The sequence below is a fragment of the Candoia aspera genome, chromosome 3 (assembly GCF_035149785.1).
Source record: "Candoia aspera isolate rCanAsp1 chromosome 3, rCanAsp1.hap2, whole genome shotgun sequence".
Classification (NCBI taxonomy): Eukaryota; Metazoa; Chordata; class Lepidosauria; order Squamata; family Boidae; genus Candoia; species Candoia aspera.
The window spans coordinates 14,300,670-14,323,516 of record NC_086155.1 but is presented as its reverse complement, the minus strand read 5'-3'; the positions used below and the strand labels follow the sequence as shown (position 1 = coordinate 14,323,516).

Genomic DNA, 22,847 nt, shown 5'->3' with positions numbered 1-22,847 from the left:
TTTCTGAACCTCAGCAGCTTTAAGATGTGAGGACTTCAACTCCCAGAATTCCCTAGCCAGTATGGGGAATTCTGGGAGTTGAAGTCCACACATCTTAAAGGTGCTAAGATTAAGAAACACTGTACTAATCCTTCTGAAGCAAGTTGAGGGAAAAATCAGAGCTGCAAATATCTCTTCAACTTCTGAAAGAGCTTTATCACTTTCGGTTATCACAGAAGGAATTACTAAATAGATTAAATCTTTACAAAAGTGAAAGAATTTCCCTATGTCCTAGAAAGTATGGGATGATAGAGACTTGCAAATTGCAAATATTAGCAAAATGAATCCCCTGCACAGTGCAGGAATCCCCAAAGTCAACCCACAGTGGCCAGGGGTAGCCCAGGCCCTGCTGAACACATTGAGGTAATATATTCACTAGTAACTGGATTTTTTTTAAAGTTAATGGTAGCCAATTTTTTCATCAACCCTCAGAATGCAAACAGGTGTGTCCAGACCTGCAGCTCGGCAAGCCAGACTAGGCCCACCTTTGTCACAATTCGATTGGCTGCCTGGCTGGCCCAACTAAAGATTGACAGAAAATTGGGGGCAGGATAAATCCAGGCTTCCAGTCTGAACCTGCTTTTTCCTCTGGGTTGAGTGTAAAGGGATTGTTCTCTCCTTTCTTCTGTTGCATTTTTAAATCTTTGTTTCTGTTTACTTATGGCTTGTTTGACAGAGACAGACTGGTCTTTGTTCACTTTACTGGATCAACACCAACTGGCCCTCAGGGAAACCTCAGCAAAACCCCATGCTGCCAGCCTCAGTTGCGAAATGTCTAGGTAAGGTCACCCAAACCCAACCTGGATTATAAACCGAGGCCGTTATGCTAAGAACCAAGACAGAGATGATCTGTACTCCAAAAGATGGTTGCACTGGCCTTAGGCTAGTTGGCGCTGATGCCCACTCCCACCAGCATCCTGGTAACTTCCCATAGCTGCCTCCCAAAATACAGTTACCCACAAATGTCTGCAGAAAGCTGGAAATTTCCACAATGCCTTGAAACCAGCACTCTTGTAACAGAGTGCAGCACAATATTTTCGCTGGATAAAATTCACAGTTCCTCACTGAAAAGGTATGACCTGGAAGTGGACTGGAATCTGGCTTTTCCATTCCTGTCTCTCATTCAGATTCATCCACCCCACTATACCTCTTGTTGTAGCAATTAATATTTTCCTTTTATCCTGCAGAAAGTAAGTTAGGAGACTTGGTAAAGGGGCCCTGAGAAAAACAGGGAAGAAGAGCCTGGGGCTGTTTAGTTTCCCTACTGCTGTGAAGCTGCTGGGGTTTAGATATTCCAGCAAATCTTTGGGAATAATGAGATTTCACCCATTTTTCAGTAAGATTTTTTTTTTTCCTGATTTTTTTGGATTTTTTCCCCATGGTCCAGTACTTAATAACTATTATTTACTGTTATGGTTATTGTTTGAATCTTTTTTTTTTTACTGTAATTGGGAATGTGGTAGAGTCAGAAGCTGCTTATAAACTTGAGTAAAAAAAATATAAAATGTATGGAGTTTCAGGTGTCACCACCAACTGAACAATAAATGGGAACACTGAAATATGGATTTCTAGCTGAAATATAGCTTGCATTTGCTACTTTCATTAGCATTATTCACTGTAACATCAACGATGAATACTGATCCCTTAGATTTATATATAAGCAGTTCCAATGCTTTGAATTATCCTTTTTACACACACACACACACACACACGGTTTCAAAGTTCGCATTCCCCAAATGAAATTGGAAATGCTATTGTTTTCTGATGCTGTACTATAAATGTACAAGATATTTACTGTAAGGAATTTGTCATCCGATACCTTTGCCTTGAACAATTTAGTGTTTCTAAATTTAATTTCTAATAATATAAATCTTAAACCACATTTTATTCATTCATTCATTCATATTTTAAATTTCATCACCGCCCATCTCCCTCAAAAGAGTGTGCTGAAACAAACACACTATAAGAGATTAATTCTGTATCTTTTAAAATTTCTGTTGTGAAATAATGGTTTAAGGGTATTTCGACCTCTGTTGCCGAGAGAAAAGGAACAATGGTCATGCTGTGACTTGTTGGAAATATGCTGACAGGCTTTATCCTCATGTGATATGCTGTAGTTCCTTGCTGTTCACAGCTTAGAATTGTCTGTAATTACTGCTGAGGTGTGTGGGTTTTTTTTTTAAGTTGGCATGTTTGGCCAGCCATATAACTTTTTATGAAGGGTTACTTCATTTTTAAGCAGTGAGAGCTAAAATGAAAGAAGGAACATGTGCAATTTGTTTGAATGAGTGTGTCATTCAAATCCTTCTCTTCCCACATTTAAAGCACACTCAAACTCTGTTGGCTCCAAATACTTCAGATCTTAAGCCTGGATGTGAAACCTGGATCTACCACCTGGCCCCGTTTACTTACCTCTGCATTTCTAAAGATGAAACAGAAAACTATCTGGCTAAATGATCTGATTTATAAAGAACACAATACACATGGACCATTAATTATTACAACTGTAAATATTGAAAGATGTGAAATAGCTTAGTAAAAAGTATCAATACAAAACATGACTAATCAACAATGCTGGGGATGTCCACTTCCTATTAACTTAATTTTATTCTGAAACATTTCAATCTAAAACATGAGCAATACGTAGAGAAAGATATCACGTAATCTTTTTTAATTATAAATATTCTCTTAACAAAAATGTGTAGAATCATATTTAAAAAGCACTCAAAAATAATAGTGAAGAAGCACACTAAATTTTGCGGCTTTTTTTGCCATTCATTAAATCACTGTGCTCCCATCTAAGAAAGCACCATATTCATATTACAACTGAACATAATGCAGTTTTGTAATTTTAGTGAGGAAACAACTATTCAAGTAGCTTGGTGTGACAAAAGACTTTGGAATTCTTTTTTTTAAAACTGTAGTGAAACTCCTATTATCTTAATTCACATGGGGAATCATTTCTGAAACTATAGTATGAAAGTATTTAAAGTGGTTTTCCATATAATATGCATGTGTAGTGTATAAATAAAAGGAAACGCAAACCATCTCACTAGGCTAAAGGAAGATCTGGGAGTGTAGATTTAGCTTATATGGTTTTGACATAGAAACAAGATATAACTAAACTAATTACACTTTATAATATAATCCATCAAAATATAGGTATACTATAAAATGGGGAAGAGTAAGAAAATTAACCAAAAATGCAGTTTTGTTCATAGAAGGTTCAGAGTAATCTGATTTTTATATATATATATATATATATATATATATATATACACACATACACACACACACACACACACACACACACATACAAAGCAGTACTAATGTACTTACTTTAGTTCATTTCACCTCCCCCTGCCACACACACAATGTTGTTATCCAGCCAAAACCTTCATATAATTAAAAACCACAGGCACTCATTCAAAGTGTCAGATCAAAAGGTTAATGTGCTATGGTAGAGAGGAAGTACTTATATTATACCCTTGAACTTTTTTTTTAAGTTTACAGCATTTAAAAACAAGTTAAGTCAAACTCTGGCCAAAGCTAATATTACATCATATGATTTAAAAACATTAATCATAGTTGTTTTAAATCAGTTGAACCAAATATTTGGCTTGATGAAAAAAATCTAGTGAGGACTGGCTAGAAATGCACTTCTTAAGGCTGAATCTTAAACATATGAATTGATTTCTACTACTGAAAGCAAGACAAAGCACAACAAAATGTTTCTAGAATCTTCAGAAATCTAAAAAAAATAGTTAAAAGGCAATAATGCAAAATATTTTGTAAACTTTGAAACTGGTATACAATCTGTGTGAAATTATATATTGTGACTTCTTTCAGCTCTGAGGTACTGAGAGCAATAGAAAATGTTATTGAAGATGTTATCATGAGTTTGTCCAGAAATAAAGCACCTATCCTTATCTTGAGAAACAGATCTGACTGGGGAAATATACAGTAAGTAAACCATCCTTGCGAATGTAATGTATACAAACATTACAGATAAAATATTACTTGTATATTTGTTTATTATTTATATACTGCCGTTACGTTTGGGGTGCATGCATATCAGAGTTCAGGTGGTGTCTAGCATTAAATAATGCAAAATATACAGACATAAACATATGTAAATAACACAAAAGAACACAGGTATTTTCTCACATTTCATGAAGTTTATGATAGGCGTCCCCAATCTGCTACTGTTTCAGTGTGGTAGACTTCCCAGTATCTAGAAAGCATCCAGTTGGGTCCCTTAGCTCATAGTGTAATGTCAGTCCTATTTCTGTTTAATTTTCAGTGTTGTGTTTGTTCCATTTCTGAAAACATTGGAAGACTGTAGGTCTACTGCTAAAATCCTTTCAGAGTATGGAAGTTAATGCATGCCACAGTAACTCAGTACCTAAGAATCTGGCAAAAAGCCACTACAGGCTTGTTAAATCTGACTAAAATCCACCACTGATTTATAAAAAATTGCAAGTGCCATAGATAAGTTATTGAAACTTTTCATGACAATGTTTAATAACCTACATTCTGAAGTATTAGATTAGACTCAAGCAATTCTATAGTCTTTGAACCAGAATCTAACTCTGTACCTACTCATGATCAGCAAGGCTTCAGTTTATTTCTGGTTTAGCTGCAATGTATTTAAAAATCTCACTAACAACCGCCTTTCCATTGAAATGCTGATGCTCTGCAGAAATTGTGAACAGGCATTTTTGCTTTTGGCAAAAACTCTTGCTTCACCCGAAATCCTTACTGCAGGGCTTATGCTGACAACTTTTAGCAATTTCCCCTCCCCACAGGAGCTGTTCAATTTAATGAACAAAATGGGGGTTGACAACTATTTGTGTGAGGTGAGGGTAGGAGCTTTTTGAAACTTCAGAACCTCATGTAATTTAGAGTAGGGCATTGATTGAATGCTGCTTTTTGCACTCCTAATGATCAGCGGAATAAAGTTCCTGATAGTCAGCAGATTGATGTTCTTAGGAGTTGAGGAGGTGAAGCAATGGAAGTGTCATTATTAACACACTCCTTAGTAAAAAGGAATGGCATGGAAACAAATCAACTGCCAATTAAATGCCAATATTCAGGAAATTAAACAGTGATTCAAACTGTTATCTTAAAATGGAAGCTAATGGAGATAACTGACAGAAAAAGAAAAATAACAAAAACTTAGGAAATCACTGAATTGGTAGAAAGGATAGTGTTTAACTTCCATAGTTATGAACAGTTTCAGATTACAGGCAGCACTGTTCATAAATATCAACAGAGATCTAAAAAATAGAACTGTTAATAATTGTATCTTCTTTATTATCTAAAATTAAAAGAAACATTTTAACTTCTGTGAAAGAAGAAAGGTCAGTAAGAATCAAGATCTATAGTGAAAAATTTATTCTACATTTTCATTTTTTTTATTATGCAGCTACGTAATAGGTTTGAGTGTTTTATAATTCAGAAATTAGTTTGTAATTGACTCAAACTGTATTACAATTTGGTTTAGCATGAAAATTATTATTGCTATTATTCAATTTTACATTCTTCAGTTTTAGTCTACTAAAATTGGGAGGGACCATTTTATGATAGTACACACATTCAGAAATTTTCAGGAACAACAGCATAACCAAAAGCCAGATAATAGATTAAACACTACAAATATGGAGCATAGAGTATTGAGATAGATAGTAATATAGTCTGACATAATTTCCTGGGTCATAAAGCATATCTGATTCTATTGTCCTCCTCTATTGTCCCTTTCACTCTGCATTTTTGCTTACAAGAATTTATTAATACCAAAGGAATTTGGTCATCAATAGTATTTAGCATTTATATAATTCATTTTTATTAGAATATGTCATTATGCCTTATCTACAGTATATTATTATCTGTAACTGAAGGTTTGTCTAAAAACGTTTTGTTGGAGTTAAATTAGTCTGGGTTTGTGAATTTCTGAATGGAAAACTGTCTTGGAATCTATATTCACCTACTTGAGTACTATGAAATAAAGATAAATATTAAAAGGGCTGGACTAATCGTTATTAATTTGGGGTCAAAGTACGATTTGAACACAAAGAAAATAAGCAGACAGTAATATCACGCGAGAGCTGGAACATAAGGAAGGCTGAGAGAAGGAAGATGGATGCTTTGGAACTGTGGTGTTGGAGGAAAATTCTGAGAGTGCCTTGGACTGCAAGAAGATCAAACCAGTCCATCCTCCAGGAAATAAAGCCAGACTGCGCACTTGAGGGAATGATATTCAAGGCAAAACTGAAATACTTTGGCCACATAATGAGAAGACAGGACACCCTGGAGAAGATGCTAGAGAAAGTGGAAGGCAAAAGGAAGAGGGACCGACCAAGGGCAAGATGGATGGATGACATTCTAGAGGTGACGGACTCGTCCTTGGAGTAGCTGGGGGTGGTGACGACCGACAGGAAGCTCTGGTGCGGGCTGGTCCATGAAGTCACGAAGAGTCGGAAGCAACTGAACGAATAAACAACAATATCATCCTAAGCCATTTCTGGGTTTAGATTGCCCAGGTTTTGGTTTATATACATAATAATGCAAACCAGAATAATTTTATATATAATGCTTTCACCTAATCATGTTTGTCTTTCTAAATATGAGTCTTTCTAAATATGAGGAAAACTAAAATTTGACCATAATTTGTATCATTTTAAATGACACAGAGCTGAAATAAGTTAAAGGTTTTCAGTGAACCTGCTGAAGTCAAATGAACTTAAATTAGACATGATGAGTAACTTACTCTGGATCTATTTCAGTATATTGAGAAATCCCAAGTTTTCTAAGGCTAGAAGATTTTCTATGATTTCATAATGTAGTGTCTTCTGCCACCTTAAGGATATAAAAAGTAATGTCTTTGAATAGCAAAATGCAGCTCTCTTAGGTTCTTCATAAAGAAAACAGTAAGTGCTTCCTAATAGCATAATCAAATATTGTATGTAATTACACTATACATTACAGTACTTTGGATATACGTTCTGTGGATTTAAAGGAAAACATTTATTCAACTGAAAAGGGAATATATGAGCTCTGAAATTTAAGAAGCTAGGGTTACTGATGCAGTGGTCTTATTTATAACTAAATGCAGCTCAGGCATTTGAACAACCCGAGAATGGAGAAGGCATAAGGACATGTATCTTAGATCTATTCTGTCCACTCTGCTTCTCTCCCCACATTGGACAGGGAAGTCTTACAGGGAAACTATTCATATTCATCTGAATGCAGAAAATCAGACCTGTGTGTGTGTGAACACAGCACTTTTCTACTGTTTTATTATCTTAGGGTTAGGGTTAGCTATCCTGAGACTTTTCCATTGGAAAGGAGCTCACTCTATCCCTGCAGCTTGCAAAGGCCTTGTAGCCAAGCTCCCATGTCCTCTATGGTGCCCAAGTCTGTATTTTTTAGAAGGCTTAGCATCCTTGATGCTATTGAGTCAGTTTATTAGAGTTGTGCTTGCAGTTCCAAGATGCATTAAGAAAGCTGCACATTATTTAGAGACAGGCTTAGTTTCTGTTGGATGCTAAAGCTTGGTATCATCTTTTCAACCTTTGGCTAAAGTTATCTTTTGTCTGAGTGGGTCTGGCCCCACTGGTTCTTAGAGACTACTTGAAGACAACCTGGTTAAAAAAAATATTGAGAAGCTTCTCTCAGTAGGACCCTCATTACAAAAACTTTGTCCAATAAGCTTTGAAAATGCCGGAAGTATCCTTATATACCATATTTGGGACCCTGATTTGGGGGTTTGGTTCCAGGCCTTACAGCATCACGTCTTTTCAAATGAGTATCTGCCAGCCTCTTACCTCTCATCTATCACAGTCCTAAAATTTAACTGGTGCATTTTTTCATGTGATTTTGGTTAAAAATTCAAGGGTCGGCTTATCTGCGGATGAGCTTCTATGCACGTATACATGGTATGTACTTTGAAAAATGTTATTAAAATGCTGCATAGTAATATATTGGCACAGTATAAGCAAATATATACTAAATTCTGGCAAGTACTAATTAATTAATTAATTGCCTAATCTACCACAGTATTTTATATCTAAAGCTTGTGCTGTGTATTTGAGCAAATATGGTTTCTGTATTTGTGTTTTTGGGCATTTTTTACTTTTCTGAGGAAATTATGCTTTAAATTCTAGTAATACACTTTGAGGAGAAGAAAGGAATATGGATATGGGTGCCAGTGTAACAGCCTAACAAGAACTATAAGTGATGTCAGCCCCAGTAGGTAGACCAGACCAGGAAATCAACTCCCCAGGAAGGCTAAAACTACTTTTATTGAGATTGGCTATAAGAACAGAATCTGGCAAGTCTGTGCTGTACTCCTCCTCCTCCTTATAGTTCAGTGAATGAGGGAGGCATCTGCCTGAGCCGCTTCTGAATATTATTTCATTCTGGTTTTAAAATGCTTTAGCCCCTTTTACCTAGATAATGGTACCTGCTTATCTCCATCAAGGTCGTCTTCCTTCTCTCTACATTTATGAACCCTGTTGGATTCCAGAAAAAGTTTGGGGATGTGGGAATTTTCCCTGAGGTGGGCAGTTTGACGGAGATGTTAGTCACTGCCTGGAATAGTGGGTGGGAGGTACTTGGACTGTTGCCCCTATGTGGCCTCTCCCTGTGTCTCTCCCTATGCTATGCTATGCTGTATGTCTCTGTATACTCCCAGTGTATACTCCTTGTGCCTCAGCCAGATCACCCCCACATCCAAGGAGGAGTTAGAACAAGTGAGGTCATTTAAATATTTGGGCATTCGGCTCACTGAAACACTGTCCTGGAATTCACATATAGCATCAACAAGAATAATAGCTACGAGATCTATGACAGCTATTTGCTCCTTCTATTATTCAAAAGGGGGATGCCAAGTCCAACCAGCAATTAAGATCTACCAAGGGAAAACAATATCACAGTTGATATATGGCGCCCCAATTTGGGGATTTAATAAACTAGATGAGTTAGAAGTGGTTCAGAATAAATTTGTGAGATCAGTCTCAGCCTTACCTTCATGTATACCAGTGGCAATGCTGAGATTAGAGGTTGGCCTCCCATCGATCAATATAAGAGTAAAGAAGGCAATAATCCTATATTATAGGAAACTAGTTCTTATGCCTGACAACTTCCTGGCAAAAAAATGCCTATATGAACAATTTAATAATAACAGATGGGCAATTTCATGTCAAAAATTATTTTCTCAGTTATCATACACTAATATAATTATATATTAATAATTAGTGTATTATCATACACTAATATGATAATATACAGGAACTGTTTAATGATACAAATTATCATACACTATTGAGGGACTATTTATTTTTAAAATATTTTAGTCAGGATAGAGACCAGGTATATAAGCTCAGGGTGGCTAAGTGGTGCCGGTGTTTTAAAAATAGACAAGGAATGTCATATTACTTACAGTCTTCCATATCCCAGCCATTGAGACAAGCTTTTACAGAGCTTTGTTTTCAAACAATGCCAACAGCCTATTTAGATGGAAGATAAAAAGGGCTACCGTTTATACATGGTTTATGCATTTGTAACACCTCACAGGGACACGGTGGCGCTGCGGGTTAAACCGCTGAGCTGTCGATCGGAAGGTCGGCGGTTCGAAACCGCGCGGCGGGGTGAGCTCCCGTTGCTCGTCCCAGCTCTTGCACACCAAGCAGTTCGAAAACATGCAAATGTGAGTAGATTAATTGGTACCGCTTCGGCGGGAAGGTAACGGCGTTCCGTGAGTCATGCTGGCCACATGACCCGGAAGTGTCCTATGGACAACGCCGGCTCCAAGGCTTTGAAACGGAGATGAGCACCGCCCCCTAGAGTCGGACACGACTGGACTTTACGTCAAGGGAAACCTTTACCTTTACCTAACACCTCACAGGTGGAAGATCTGACCCACTATTTATTACACTGTAGATTATATCAAGAACCAAGAGCTAGATTTATCACACCTTTGTTAAACCAATTGAATCAGACAATTTTGGGGAAAAAATTGTTTCTTGTTGTCTGATGAGAATGAATATGTAACAAATCAAGTCGCATTGTTTGCAATGGCCGCAAGAAAGATACAGAAGAAAGTGTTGATAAATAGTCCTGCAAATATTAGAGGGGAAGTATTAGAGGAATATTAGAGGTCTGAATTGATGTGGATTGCTGTAATTTTAAATGATTTTTGCTAAAACCAACGGTTGCAAATAAAATGTATGTACGTATGTACTCCTTGTGTATCCATCCTGGGGTGCATCTTGTTTCACTGAGGAGCTCTGGGAGCTGAAGCATCAGATGAGACACCTGGAGCTTCATTGGAGGAAGATGAAAAGAGTCCGGTGGAACATGGATAAAAGCCCATATTCAGGATTACCCTGTGGTAATAAGGGCAGTGAAACATCAATATTTCTCTGCTGTTGTTGTATCTGCTGATAGTCATCTAGTGGCCTAGTCTCATTTATCCTCTTGTTTTTCCAAGGATAGTGAGTAATTAACACTAATTCAGATTTTATTTTTATAATTTCTGTCTTAGAATTGATTACATATGTTGGTTTAACTATCATACCCTCCCTAATCTATCTTCCTTTGAAATGACATTGTATCTTTTTTTCTAATCTTCAATGTTAAAAGTATTCTTAAATTTTATGCAATACTATCGATTCTGAAGAATAAAATATCAGATATTTCTTCTTCTTTTAAATACCTGATTTGGTTTTCAAAACCACAGGTTTAAAGATGCTGTAGGTTTGCAGATGGTACCTAATTGTACCACACGAAAAATAAGAAGTGACTGTCCTAAATCAGCAACAAAGTTTGGTAAGTTAAAGAAATTCAGTAATACACTGATCTATTTAATTCTGAAACATTTTACAATACATCAATAGTACTGGTGTCCTTAAAGTATCAACTGCCAAAATTTTCCATTAATTATTTCCAAAATTATATTAGACACATATGCACACAAAACATTTCAATGTTCTCAGCTGTTAATTGATGAAGTTCCTGTATTTTTAAATATTGCAATTCCAGCCTTTTGCTTCAGGATAAATTGTAGGGCAATTTGTTTTGATTCAGATCTGAAGCAGAAACCTCTCTTCAGAAAATCCAAAGTTTTCTAAGTCTGTTTAGTAAGAATAATACAGAAGTAAGCAAATTGCTAAAAAAAAAAATTTTTGGTTAGAAATCTGTCAGATAGCTTCTTGGGTACACTTAATAAACTAATCCTCCTGTAGATTTTGCATTTATTCTTGTTACCTTTCCTTCTGCATAGTGGTATAATTATGGCATTGTTCCAATTGATGAGCAGAGATGAAGTCATTACATATATTTGAAACAAATCATACAGCCATTCCAAAATTAAACCATATCCATATTTTAATGTATTTTCCATTATATAATCTACACCTGAAGCCTTATCATTTTTCAATATTCTCACAGCATTTATAACTTCCTTTTCATCCATTTTCGTTGATGTTAACATTATAAAGCATTTTTTTTTCAGTTTCACTCTTCAATGTATTATTCCCATACAAAGCTCCTAGGTCTCCAAATGCCCCAGTAACTGTTTCTGCACCCTTTTATATCATTCCCACTCTTCTATTCATGCCATCTAATTCCCGTTTTTTGCTTCTGGGTCACATTCATTCAGACTATTGCACATTTTTTTTTCCAAAACTCCTTCCATTATCACCATTCACTGTAGTGTAACACAGAGTTATCACCAACCTATGGATTCCAATAATATGCCTCTACAATAACCCAGACTGCATCAATTCATATTTTCTGACATGTTTTAGCTCCTTCATTCATGATCAAATCTATACCTTCACTTCTCTGCATGCATTCATCACTTGCACTCTACAACATCAGACCATCTTATTCAGATTGATTACATACATTCCCTTTCTCTTAGTTTCACAAACACACAGCATAACTATTTTTCTTTCTTTCATTTAATTTGTTAATTCATGCTCTTTACCATTTACTCCTTTTTATTCCATGTTGGAATCTTTCTATACCATGGTTGTCACCAGATAAGTGAATAGATTTTGACCTCCATTGCCCATCATGGTTTTCATCAGCTGAGACTTTACATAAAGCTTTTTAGTAAGTCAGATAAGGTTTAGACTAGGTTCATGACATTTTTGCAAATGGTGCCAACAATAATAGAAATACATTGTATGCATGTACTTGAAGATAAAATGCAAAGGATGTAAATGTTTTAGGGCTTTTCAGGTGCCAACTGTATTAAGTTTTGCTTTATGTTTCAGCTTTGTTTCTTAAAATGTTATCTATAATCTACAAGATGGTTCAGACAAATGTTTATGCAACTAAAAGGTAACAATCATGTTTACATGTATTTGTAAGGTTAAAATAAAATATATAGTAGTGCTAAGAAGTTTGTGAACCCATTTGAATTTTCAATATTTCTGCATAAATGTGGCCTAAAACATGATCTGTTCTCCACACAAGTTCTAAAACTAGATAAAGAGAACCCAATTAAACAAATGAGTCAAAAACATTATACTTGCTCATTTATTTGTTGAGGAAAATGATCCAAAGTACATATTTCTATGTTTATCTTTATTCCCTTTATCTTTGTGAGAAATAGGGAAGGTCACGTCTGAGAAACTTCCTCAAATTACGTTTCTGCCCCGTACTTAAATTTCTTTTATCTGACCATTGTCTTGGTGGTGACTCTTCCTCAAGGCTATTCCTACTGCCCATTACAATTTCGTAGGAAGAAACCTTAAAAGAGGTGGCAAATGGCATGTGCAGTATAACATCGTCACACAAATTATGTGATACTTGTAATAGATTATATAAGTTATATAAGTATGTCATTGGTATGATGACATCATCATGCACATGTCACCATTTTGATGCTGTGGCTTGCAATGGATGCCTATGATGTGAATCCTGCCTTCCTGGTATATTGTGCAAACCCCAACAGTGGATTAGTTTCATAACCAACTTATGTGTGCTATACAAACACAGCCTCTGTGATAGTGTTTCTATTGTGGCCTTCTTCACTACCACGATATCTTTTGAAATATTGAAGCAGAGAAGATATTCTTTAAAACTAAGGTCTAGCTCACCATTCTGAGATTTTTTTTGAAACTGGTCCTGCCAAATATATTACATTTGAGATTACCTAATTAGCTTACAAGACTGCTCTGCTTTTATGATGCAAGAGTAGCTGTTTCAGGTTTCAGATAAATTAATATAGCTGATCAAATTTTGCCACTTCCTAAGTGTAATTATTGCCTATTCTAATGTATATTAGACTCATAAGCAGGATTTCAAAGATATCTGATTTATTGAAGAATAGTATGCAGGATCACAAAGAAAGCTGAGAATGATGAAAGCGCGGCAAATTCAAACTAAAAACCCTCGGTGCAAATGAGATCCCTCCCGCCGTAGAATCTTCCCAAGCTCACAATCCCAGGTGCTCCTAACGGTTTCTGATGGTCTGCGGGAAAAGTCCTTGAACAGAGAAAATAACCCGAACACATTCCATTGTCCTGATTTCACGTACAGAGCTTGGTACAAGGTCTCACAGCAGCTCCCTCCCAAACAGAAATGCGCGTCAGCGCCATGGCATGTGAAATGTTACGATGTATGAACTACATTGAAACAGTGAACACGACACTAAGCTTTTATCCCCTCTCTAAGGTAAACTAGGCTGAAAGAGAAAGTAACTAGTCCAATTTTCTGGTTGTATAGGGATTTGAATATTTTCTTCCTCATCTTAGCTCAACAGTCTCTAACAACTTGTCAAAATCATTGTTCAAAAACTCTGCATAAGAATAGTTGTGAACACTCCCTTTGTTTTTTTTTCCCCTACAATTTTCAATTATTGTAAGATCCATTTAAAGCACGAGATACAAGGAAGCAGATTGCACAGTCATATGTTATCCACAGCCAATACTGGTGGGACCTCCTTTGCTAAATATTCATTGAAGGTGAAAGCTCCCCTGTGCAAGCACCAAGTCATGTCTGACCCTTTGGAGGGACACCGCTTTTGCGACATTTTCTTGGTAGACTATAGCGGGGTGGTTTGCCTTCCCCAGTCGTCACCTTCCCCAGCAAGCAAGCTGGGTGCTCATTTTACTGACCTCAGAAGGATGGAAGGCTGAGTCGACCTGATCTGGCTATCTGAGAATCCAGCTTCTGCTGGGATCGAACCCGCGTCGTGGGGAGAGTTTCAGATGCAATACTGCCGCCTGCCACTCTGTGCCACATGAGGCTGTTAAAGATTCATTAGTACTAGAATACTTTTTTGAGTAGCATTCAGATCCTTTGAGGCTGTAATTATTTTATTTTAAAACAACATTTTATTCTGACAGAGATATATTTTACACCGATACAGTATGTTTTGGTAACCAGAGGGTTGTGGACAACATTATAAATGACATTTCCTGTATGCTCAAGATACCCAGGAGGACTCTACATATTGTTAAGTATTAAATGGTTCTTAAATGATCCATTTGGTTTAATCCATTTGGGGGGAAAGGGTAGGAAATAGCATTTGTATTAATTTCCCACAATAGGTACAGATGAACGTGACAAGATAAATATAAAAATCACACCTATATCTACTGAGTAGATTTTAGTGGCAGTTGCAAATCACAGAAGGAAGAAGAAAGTGTATGTGGGGGGGGGGGGTCTTTTGCCGCTTCCTTTCTCTGGTAGTGCTACTCCAGAAGCAAACTATAGCCAAAAGAAGGGGAAAAAATCTTATTTGCCCTTTCTGCGATTGCTCACTCATACTGTAATCCACTTTGAGAAAGACACATTTCAGCGTGCTGATTCAGTAGTGTAAAAGGGAGATACCACCATCCTATGCTTCAGCAAGAGTGCTGCTGCCAGAGAACTCCCTCCTTAAATTTTCCCCACTTGCCAAACAAAAAAATGAAGTGGCCTGGTTTGGGGGGATCAGTTATCAAAGAACTTAGATATTGTGTGAGAAAGGTTTAGGGGACAGTGGCCAAATTTCTATCAACGTCAGATTGGTATGGAACTAAGTCACACTACTTATAAACATCAGGAAGTAGTTGCCTAATCCAATAATAAGTTGCCAATCCAATATAAGAATAGATGAAACTTCCTGTGCCTATTTACAGTAATGAAGAACACTATGAAAACACTTGTGTTTACTTAGGGTTAACTGATTTTTTTTTTCTATCTAGCCTATACATAAGGATTAGATATATTATCCTGGTGACTATGTCATTAACATTTGAAATGCTACTTTTTTCCTTGCAGCTCTCTACTAGCAAAGGGTGCATTGCTGGTAATCTTAGTTATATTGAGGAGGATGGTACAAAAGTAAATTGTACTTGCAGTACCACAGTATGTACAATTCATTATTATTTTCTGGTTTTATGTAAGATACACATTTGTGTATTTGTAGATGAAGGCACATAGGTGATCTTTTTGCTCAATGCATTATGAGGCCTCATAATTTTTATTCAGGAGCAACATCTCCCACTTCACTTCTTTCAAAGAAAAAACAAAACTTTTTTTTTGCAAAATCACAAAATAATTGTTCTTTTACAATGGCTACATTCTTCCCTTGTAAACATACTCAGTGTTTATAGATATTGCATAATTATTGTTGTTTGTCCACTCCATCAAAAACAGAATCAGTACAATCTCAATAATTATTTTCAATCCGACTTCAGCATGCCAATACTACAATAGGATTAAAGGTAAAGGACGCGGTGGCGCTGCGGGTTAAACCGCTGAGCTGTCGATCGGAAGGTCGGCGGTTCGAAACCGCGCGGCGGGGTGAGCTCCCGTTGCTCGTCCCAGCTTCTGCACACCAAGCAGTTCGAAAACATGCAAATGTGAGTAGATTAATTGGTACCGCTTCGGCGGGAAGGTAACGGCGTTCCGTGAGTCATGCTGGCCACATGACCCGGAAGTGTCCTATGGACAACGCCGGCTCCAAGGCTTAGAAACGGAGATGAGCACCGCCCCCTAGAGTCGGACTCGACTGGACTTTACGTCAAGGGAAACCTTTACCTTATCCAAAACTTAAGAGAAATGTTACTTTAGTGATCAAATAATGCATAGCATTATACAGTATAATCGGTAAGAGAAGATCATGATTTAAATCCATTAGGTTTCTGATACGATAATCAAGTTTTTGATGCTTGGCTATAATTTTATTGGACTGAATGTCTGGACTTTCTTCACTTGCACCTAACTATGGCACATCCTGGTAAAAGCTTTTTCTGCTCATGATGTGGTCTTCATTTTACCTGTAGCTCATAAGAGAGAGAAGCTTAAATCATCCTTAGCTGTCCAGTTTTTTCCTCCCTTGTTCTGATTCTATCTAAGGACAATCTCAATCTATGCAAAATCTGTTAGGCTTTGTTACCCATTACTCAGGAAAGAAATCAGTGATTGGGAGAAGACAATAGAGGGAGGATAGAAAAGAGCAAATTTTATGCCAGAATAGTTTTTTGCCTGAGTTGGGAGGGCTCAACTGAGCAACACTGTGAGAATATGCTGGATTTTCTTACATGGATTGTAAAGTACATTTTATGTCCTGTTGGGCAGAGGCAGGTTAAATGGCGGCTGGCTTTCTAGAAATCAGGAATGGAAGCATCTATCCCTCTGCAAACAGGGACAGTTGAATGGCTGCTCATTCACATAGTGTTAAGCCACAAATTAAAAATAGTAATAGTAATATAAAAATATAAATAAGTTAAAAAAAAAGAGTAGCCACAGGTATCAGATATTCTCCAGTGACTTGCTTTCATATGATGCTCTCAAATTATTTACTTCGATTGGTATCAAATTATTTAACCCTAACTCTGATAACATCAACTCTGCTTTGGTTCATTGTTCTGACATTCCATGCACCAGTGATATACATAACTTTGCAACAGTGAATATTCCTTTTACCTCTGGCCATATCGATAGCTGGACCTGGACATCCCTTTGATTCTAATACAGCCACATTATTAGCACTGATGCTGTTTGTACTCAGCTCCTCCCCAGTAGCTTGTTGGATACCTTCCAGCCCAGGGAACTAATCTTCCAGTATTCCGTTGATATTGTCTGGGTTGTGAATGTCCCTCGGATTTTATTGGCAAAATACTACAGTGGGTTGCTTTCCTTTCTCTGATGGATGTATTTAGTCTACTAAACTCCCAACTCATCGTATGATTCTGATGTAGAGATCCCTTCACCACTATAAGGTACTGACTCTTGAAGGATGGTTAGAATTAGGATGCTAATACATGAAAACCATAATACTTCCTAAGTTATATCTGATAGCATCCACAAAGCAATGAAGCATTACTTTAATTAATTATTTTGGAAAAGACTTTTTGAGATTTATTTTTGCTTTTTATTGTCTAGTTAATTTGAAAGAACGTCTTTCCTCAGTTTCTAAAACACTTTGACTTCTGTTTTTTCAGGCACCTGTACCATCTAATGTAGAAGGAATAAGAAGTATCCTTTAAGCAAAATGTATAGACTAAAGGAAGTAGTAAAAACCAAGATGAAGATTCTAATACAACATTTACTAAAGATTCCATATAAAATGGTGTCACTGATACTGAATTGTTCATATTATAATAACAGAAAATTATATAATATTTAATACTTTATGTAGTGTAATTGAATTCCGGTATTTTTTCTTGAATCCTTAATACTACAGATTTGATTACAGATGCAAAATTTATTCTAATTATAGAAAAAGATGCAACTTTTCAGAGATTGTTAGATGACAACTTCTGCACTAAAATGTCTCCAAGCATAATAATTACGGTACAAGTTTACATTTTACCAAGCTGATCCAAACACTCTTGAATAAAATTAATTTTCCAGATTCATTTCAATTGTGTTTAGGCCTGGTTTCAGCAATGAAACTGCCTTGGTCATACTATGAGGTGGGATACTGTAATCTGCAAGCATAATCTTAATTCTCCTGAATATATTCAGCAACTTTCAGTAGTATCAATTATACCCTTCTTTTAAAGACTTTGTTTAGAGTCTTACAGTGGTTCTACTGATACCTAGATTAACTTTTCAGAAAATGGTGCTAGGGTGTATCTGCTCAACAACATGATATTTGTGCTTTGGGAATGTGAAAGATTTCATCTTATTCTCCATGCCATATGAAACTGCTAAGTGAAGTAACTCCGAGGTTAAGCATGCAATGCTACCAGCATGGTGATTACATGCTGATCTGTTCTATTCCTGGGGTACCATGGTGGGATAATTGCATCGTCCCAAGATGACAACATGGTAATCACCACAAAGTCACCACAAAGGAATAAGCAGAATAATAAAGCCAAATATGATCTAACTAGCAGTACTACACCAAGTCCGAAGGAGTCAGGGAGGAGATACAGTCCGCAATAGCCAGAAGGAAAAGAGTCCAGGTAAATCTCAACAAGTCTAGGTTTCCAAGGAAGGAGCAGTAAGACAGGAGGTAGCAAGTATTATTTCCAACCATTTGCTTGGTGAGTCATGTGTTTGTTTATGGCCAAACCACCCAAGCTCTGCCATATGATTAATAACTGGTGCCCATTATTCCCCAAAAGCCCAAGTTTCAGCCTCATATTTTCACAGCTTCCACAAAGTGGTGCTGTCACTTTAAGGCTTATAATTCTGCTCAGACTCTGCAGAAGTAATAGAAAAGGTTCTGATTCAGGTTGAATAGCAGGACCTGTGTCTCCCCAGGGGCTTGTCACCTTTCCTTCTTTCTTCTTCTGAAGACTCAGCTACAGACAGAAAGATATATCATCTGAACCACTGAAAACCTTAATCAGATTATGGTACTGGAATGACAGATGGTTGATAAATTAAAACTCAGTCTAGTAAAGCAGAAGGTTGGTGGCTTGTCTATCCAGGAAAATGATGTACAATCTATATCAGAAATGCCACATTGCTCCTAAGGGTCAAGTGCATACTAAGGAGGGGTTGCAGATTTATCTTTGTCATTACGGCACAATAGCTTTCCTACTTAACAGAGATTTGTCTGGCTTCAGTGAACCTCCATTACTTCATCAACAATGCACAGTTGGATAGCAGAGAGCTTTATATAGTGGAAAGAATGCATGGAAAGAGAAACACTAAAGTTAGGAGTGTAACTTGTGTAAGAAGGTGTTCTTGAGGCTGGTGCTAAATAAAGATTAGCTGTATTTAGAAAATAACCCAGTGATAGGAAAGCCTAGGTCACTTTATCTACAGATAAGAGTCTGTAGTGTGTGCTTACATTATGGAGAAAGAGTGACCCAGAGAAGTCCTGAACTGGACAGGTCAGAGTAAGAAGAAATTGAGAACTGAACTAAGAGAGAAAGGAAGTGATGAAAGCCCTGAGAATTCCAGTCTAATCAAAAGGACAGATGTTACATAGAGATGTACAAAGTGGGTCTTTTTAGAGAAGGAATGGAGTTAAAACTGCAGAGTCCCCCTGATAACTGTCTCTGCATCTATTGTCGATAGTGACAATTTTATGGGTAAAGAAAGCCAGTGTATGCAAAGTAGAGTTCCAGCTTCTACTGTGTGTGAAGCTGCCCCGGAAAGCAATCCAGAACTTTAGTTGATGTAAAATATGTGAGAAAAGTTATACTATCTCCAGTCAGGGGTGCGAGTAGAGCACCCTGGGCTCCAAGGCAAACCTTTCAGATGGGCACTCACTCTTGAGAGAACTTGGACGCCACACCAACCTCCAGGCTGCAGCAACTGAAGGCAGTCACCTCATCACTACCAGCTTTATAGAGTGCCTTCCTCAGTGAGACCCAATGTATTTTTAGACACTGGACATACCTTCTTACAGTATTTTTGCAAGTCTTTTAAATGGTGACACCTGCCTGGTTTGTATCTAAAAGCAGGTTTATCTTTTGGAAGTTTTTTTAACTCCTTTAATCAGCACTGTGGGTTATGCCTTAATCCCTCATTGTTTTCACCAAATTTTTCATACAGCTTTTGGAGATTAATTTTTTAGTAGTTTTTATTGGTTTTGTATTAATGTTTCTTCTGTTTTTAGTAGTTTCATAAAATTATTATGAACAATTTTAAAAAATGATTATACACATTGGAAACTGAATTCTACTGGAAACTGTACATTTACAATTCTGTAATACATTTGACTAGAAGTACAACCATGTCTAAACATATCTTGAAAAATGTCTCATTGTTATAAATATTCTAATTATTTCTTTAGGGAAAAGGTGTACCAGATATCAATACAAGACTACTAGTCAGAAAATTATGGGATACTTGTCGCATACCTACCTTTGCTCTCATGGATGCTGACCCACACGGTAGGTGTGGGGATTCTCTACCTATTTATAGCATATGTCTAGCATAAGTCTTTGGGTAAATGGTAATGAACATTTTCTGTCTAAGGGAAGAATAATAATACTTTTTCTGCTAAGTAACATGTGATGATCTGACAAGAGACAGATTTCAGCCTTCCTATCCTCTTTCTTTTAGGGATAACAGATTTTGGTGGAAAAAATCCAAATGATCATTAGATGGCAATAAAAGAATAAGCTCCCATCTTCTGATCAGCCAGTTTTTTAAACTCAAATTCAGTAACCATACTGTCACAAATCTTAATACACTAGTATATATTATATACAGACATAAATGCCCATCATACAATTTCTTTTCGAAGTAAGCATTTCAACCAACTTCAACTCCATATTCATGCATTGATTGATTTGATTTGATTTGTAATCCACCTTTCCTGTGGGAACTAATTCAAGCCTATTGACTATCATATACTTTCTCTAAATTAAAAAATATATAATAAACATTTTGTTACATTCATATACTTCTCATGGATCTCCTGAAGAACAGAAATCTGATTTGTATACCCCTTGCAGAAAGTACACTGCACTTCGCAGATTTTGCAAATTGTCTTGCTGTTTGGCTAACATGCTTTTTTTTTTAAATCCACAGCCTTTTTCACTTCATCATTCCACCCACCACGTTTTTTCATACTTCCCATTAGAATAACTCCACAGAGTTCTGTTGCATTCTAGAATGTACTTTTCATTCTGCTTCAACCAGCTTTCACACCCCCTTCCTTAAATCCATTTATAATTCATTCAATTGGGAGATTAATCCATCTACTTTTTCATACAAGACTCTCTTTCTCTTCCTGCAGACATTCTACTCTTTCTTTCACTTTTTTTCTTCCATCTCCATTTTTCCCCCAAGAGCCTCTCTTGACACTTCCAAGATCCACTCCCACATTCAGAACTTTTCATCACCTTTGCTAAACCTCTGTCATTTCCATTCTTTACTCTTGTTATGAAAAGAAAGAAGAGAGGCTGCCTGGAAGAATTATCTGGCTTGGATGGGATTAACTTTCCTTCTCTACTAGAAGCTTATCTTCCTCTATATGTTCTTCCTTATTTTGCATTTTCATTATCTCAAAAAATGGCTTGGAATAAATAAGATCTAGTATAATAATAATGTGATCTAGTACTCTTGATCTTAATGCATGCGTCATGCAAAGTGAAAAAGCTGTTCATTATTTCTGTCTGGCATTGCTACTGACAAGGGACTTCAAAACTCTGGGTCTTCTTTGGGACTTCTGTGTCATGCATATACTTAGAATTAATTCATTAATTTGGAATTACTTCATTTGCAAAAAACATTTTAACTCACTGTATTTTCCAGTGCCATTGATATTGTTTCTGTACAGGTATCGAAATAATGAGTATTTACAAATATGGTTCTGTGGTAAGTTTTTATTAAATTTAAACTTCTCATATTATTTCACAACGGTGGTTTAAATGAAATGTGACAGCAAATGCATACATACACAGACATACTTTATCTGTTTCTCATATTTTGGCTTGGAATTGCAAGGCTGTTTTGAGTGCAAATTTGCATATCTTTTAAATGATCAGGAAAGGGAGATTGGGATTGGGATTGGAATTGGCCACACAATGAGAACATCAATTTAAATGTTGAGAATTTTGGCAGGTAGAACTCCCAAGTTAGGTAAAAAGATCAAAAATACACTGGCAGTTTATTCAGAACAAGGGAGCCCCCTACTGGGCATTAATAATAATCAATAACATGGAAGCCAGGAAAAACTCCAATCCAGCACTACAGTTATATCTTAAACTTCAGATTTACAAGATTCCTAGAGAGAGGAATCAAGGAAACACTTGTACCTTGTTGACAACATTGCCTGTGCTTTGATGGGGGAAGAGAGGGATTGAATTGTATGTCATACTTTAACAATTAGGTTTTTATAGTAATTTTATTAAAAAGTACAATTAAAAAGATAAAAGTAATACAAACTAAATAAAATGAAAGAATAAAAAGAAAACATAGAAAGTGCAGAAAAGAAAAAATAGAAAGAAAATCCAACTACAGCACCTGGTCTTCTCTATTCTGAGAGGAAAATAAACATGGTGTTCACTCACAATATATTTATCGTATGGCTTAGCAGTTCGGTGTTCATGCTGCTTTTTCTTGCTGGGAAATCCTTGTGAGGTCCGGCAGCCAGATGTGTAGACCATTTAGCCGTGACAAGTCAAGTTGCCTGGGGTGCACCACAAGGAGGCTAGTCTACATTGCACCAAGTTGGGCTGAGAGAAAGTGACTGGCCCAAGGTCACCCAGCCGGCTTTCAGGCCTAAACTCGCAATATGATCCTTTTTTTTTTTTTTGTAAATATTTCAATGAAGAAAATATTTAAGGCATCTTTATAGTAATTGTTCAACTGAGGTAAAAGTCAATTTTAATTCCACTCCCAATCTTCAGGGTAAATGTCATTCCATCCCAAATCCATCCAATGTT

The 22,847-nt window shown here is 36.7% G+C and overlaps 1 protein-coding gene across 1 annotated transcript in view; it reads left to right on the top strand.

Moving 5' to 3' along the window:
* The first annotated feature begins 650 nt into the window (after window positions 1–650).
* Window positions 651–22,847, top strand: part of SPO11 (SPO11 initiator of meiotic double strand breaks) — a 28,165-nt gene continuing 5,968 nt past the window's right edge. The window contains exons 1-10 of the mRNA XM_063300042.1: window positions 651–818; window positions 3,889–4,002; window positions 10,781–10,869; window positions 12,324–12,390; window positions 14,403–14,511; window positions 15,322–15,408; window positions 17,490–17,523; window positions 17,732–17,841; window positions 20,246–20,345; window positions 21,740–21,777. Of these exons, the coding sequence (XP_063156112.1) occupies window positions 700–818; window positions 3,889–4,002; window positions 10,781–10,869; window positions 12,324–12,390; window positions 14,403–14,511; window positions 15,322–15,408; window positions 17,490–17,523; window positions 17,732–17,841; window positions 20,246–20,345; window positions 21,740–21,777 (867 nt within the window). The 5' untranslated portion in view covers window positions 651–699. The remainder of the gene's footprint in view (window positions 819–3,888; window positions 4,003–10,780; window positions 10,870–12,323; window positions 12,391–14,402; window positions 14,512–15,321; window positions 15,409–17,489; window positions 17,524–17,731; window positions 17,842–20,245; window positions 20,346–21,739; window positions 21,778–22,847) is intronic.